Raw genomic sequence first — 3,054 nt, forward strand, 5'->3', positions numbered from 1 at the left:
CCTAAGCAGGAACAATAGTCAACATGTTTATAAGACTAGGAAGATGAAACAACTTCATCATTCATAGATGACATCTTGTGCACAAGTACATTAGTTTCCAGGACATTAGGGGACAACCACAAAACATACAAAGTAAGAGTAAATCCAAGCTGCTTAACTTTCCACCATTCTCTTGAGTATTAAACCCAGACCACCTTTGGCCACTTGCAGGGGTGTCTTTTCTTCTTTATTCTCAATGTAAATACTTGCTCCTTGGGACACCAGCAGTTTTGCTACTTCCACTCTCTCCTCATCACAGGCTAAGTGTCTGAAATCAAGGACCACAAAGATGGATTAATCATTTGCAATTCTATGTAATGGTTAGGATTTCCTGACAGGTAGTCTAAACTGCATATTATTAGGTAGTGTAATATCGGAAAGTTACTTAATCTGGAAAGGAAAATCGATTTTCATGGGGAAGACTGTTTATAAGTTAAAATTCATTGGAATAGTCTTATAATACCAGATCATAAATCACAATTCTGGTCCTACTACAACAGAAGTGATCTAAATGCCAGCCTAAGGAATAACGTCCTTATTTTATGAAGATTAGTGGTTTACACCAAACACATGCAATAATTCCAGGCTAGAACTTAGAAAAACCTCCATACACAACCTGCTAACAGCAATTTGTGTGGTTTAAATTTTGGAAAAGCAGTTTAAAAAATTTTATGTTATCTGATTGTTACAGACACCTTGTAAGTTAGCAAGGTACTATTATCACCATTTTACAGTTGAAATTGTGACAGAGGTTAGTCTTTGCCTATGATGACATGGCTGAGCAGTGAGGGGGAAACCTTGTCAGGCACTTAACGGTTTACCAGATAGGGTATTAGACACTAACATGTTATTTTATTTAACCTTCACAACAATCTAGTGAGGAAGGAATTATTATCCTCACATTACAGATAAGGAAATTAGACTCAGGAAAGTTAAGTAACTTCTCTGAGTTACTTAATACAAGTACTTAATATAGTTGTTTAAGTGGCTGAGTTTGGATTGGGTAAATAGCATGTAGCTATTCATTAATCGTAGGCTCTGCTTAGAACCCGATACTGCCTGACTCCTAAATTCCCTCCAGGCTACCCTGCCTTTCTTATTTGGAGAAAAGGGATAGAATATGCATGTTTTTCTAGACAGAGTCACTCAGAACTACAGAAAAAAATTGTAAAACTAAGAGTTAAGAAAACAATACTTAAAAAAAAATTGAATCCTACTTTGGACTAAAAAGAAGACTCACAGAATTCCTGGTTCAAAAAAGTCACCACTCGATAAGGAAGAATAGTGGCCAAGTACTGTAGAAAAAATATCAAGGTAGAGGACGGCTTCAGGTCAAGCATAAATCAATTCCAGATGGATTTGAGTTAAATGAAAAACAATAACCAAACCAAACCAATGCAATGTTTTAAAAAAAACTACAATAAAATACAGGTGAATAGTTAACTAATTTCAGGGTGAGGAAGCACTTTCTAGTTATCAGGGAAGATTAATAGGTTTGACTGTATAGAGTTGAAATCTTCAGTTATTTCAAAAAAAATCATAAACAAAATGAAAAGACAAACTGGGAAAAATATTTTCAACATGGCAGAAGGTTAATATTTGTACTATGTCAAGTCAAGGGTACATAAAAAAATCAGTAAAAATAAATTAATTCTCCAAAAGGAAACAGAGAAAGGGACACAAAATGTTATAATTTAGAGAAGGAATATAATTAGTCATAGGCATTAAAAAATGTTTAGCTTCATTGACAATAAAAAATGTAAATTACAACTCTGAAATACCATTTTTCCTATAAGACAAGGATATTTTTGGTGTTGGTGAGGGGGTAATAGGCACTCTCACACTGCTATTGGGAGGGTACAATGATACAACTCCTCTGGAAGCAATCTCGGAATATACAGCAATTGTCTTAAACTATGTGTATCTGTTGACCCAGCAATTCTACTTCTAACTTCTATACTAAGATAATAATCAGCAGTATGGCCAATGATTTTTGTATAAAGTTGTCAATGTAGCATTATTTATAATAATGGAAAACTCAAAAAAGCTTAAATATACAGTAATAGAGGAATTATTAAATTATGCCATATCCATAAAATGGAGTTGTGGATAGCCATTCAAAAATGTTTTAGAAATATTTATTCACATTGGAAAATGCTCACAATATACTATGAGGTGAAAAGAACAAGATATAAAACTACATACACAGTATCTTCCCAATTTTACAATAAAAAAGCATATGCAAAGTATGTACATTTGCATATAAAAGACAGGGAGGAAATACATTAAAATGTTATCAGTGGTTATTTCTGGGTGGCAAAATGACAGGCATTTTGAATTTTTATCTTTATACTTTTGTGTACTTTCAAATTTTTTTGCCATAAACATGTATTACATTTATAAGCAGACTAAAAAAAGAAATGATGTGTAAGAATTAGTGCAAGAGGGCTGATGTCAGGTAGAATACAAATGACTGCTACTTGTCACTTACAGAGGAGTGTTACCCTCAGTGTCTTGGATGTTTGTGGAAGCTTTGTAGTACAGAAGAATATGAATCATCTTCAAGTTACCCTTGGCTGCTGCCCGGTGCATTGCTGTAGCCTCATAATGGTCCTTAGCATCTGGATTGGCCCCGCCTTCCAGTAACATGACAGCAATCTGGGAAGATGAAGAAAACAATGCAGAGATCTATTTGTGTTTGCGTACAGGTTTAGAACTCAAAAGAAGTAGCCTAGGAATGGAACCCTACCTCATGCCTGTTTTTGGAAGCTGCATAATGTAGGGGAGTACAGCCATTTTGATTGACAGCATTCACTTGAGCACCTTTTCCCAGAAGAGCTTTTACAATCTCATCCCGGCCAGCGGAAGCAGCAATATGAAGAGGAGACCAACCTGCCTGTAAAAGAGGTGGGCAGAACAAAAACCAGGGAGAAAAGGCACAGGGATTAATGCTAACATTTAGGCAGGGTTTACAGAGCTGTGTGTAAATGGTTTAAAAAAATAATATTCTTTCTC

The 3,054-nt window shown here is 35.2% G+C and overlaps 1 protein-coding gene across 2 annotated transcripts in view; it reads right to left on the bottom strand.

Moving 5' to 3' along the window:
- Positions 1-8: 8 nt before the first annotated feature.
- Positions 9-3,054, bottom strand: part of PSMD10 (proteasome 26S subunit, non-ATPase 10) — a 6,851-nt gene continuing 3,805 nt past the window's right edge. Inside the window, exons 3-5 of one of the 2 annotated variants that reach the window (XM_007463664.1) lie at positions 2,789-2,935; positions 2,610-2,697; positions 9-307 (exon numbers count right to left, since the gene is read on the bottom strand). In XM_007463664.1, coding sequence (XP_007463726.1) covers positions 300-307; positions 2,610-2,697; positions 2,789-2,935 — 243 coding nt within the window. In that variant the 3' untranslated portion in view covers positions 9-299. Of the gene's footprint in view, positions 308-2,530; positions 2,698-2,788; positions 2,936-3,054 lie in introns of both variants that reach the window. The other variant, XM_007463663.1, reaches the window with a different exon arrangement.

The sequence above is a fragment of the Lipotes vexillifer genome, unplaced genomic scaffold (genome assembly GCF_000442215.2).
Source record: "Lipotes vexillifer unplaced genomic scaffold, Lipotes_vexillifer_v1.1 scaffold1267, whole genome shotgun sequence".
NCBI classification, from domain to species: Eukaryota; Metazoa; Chordata; class Mammalia; order Artiodactyla; family Lipotidae; genus Lipotes; species Lipotes vexillifer.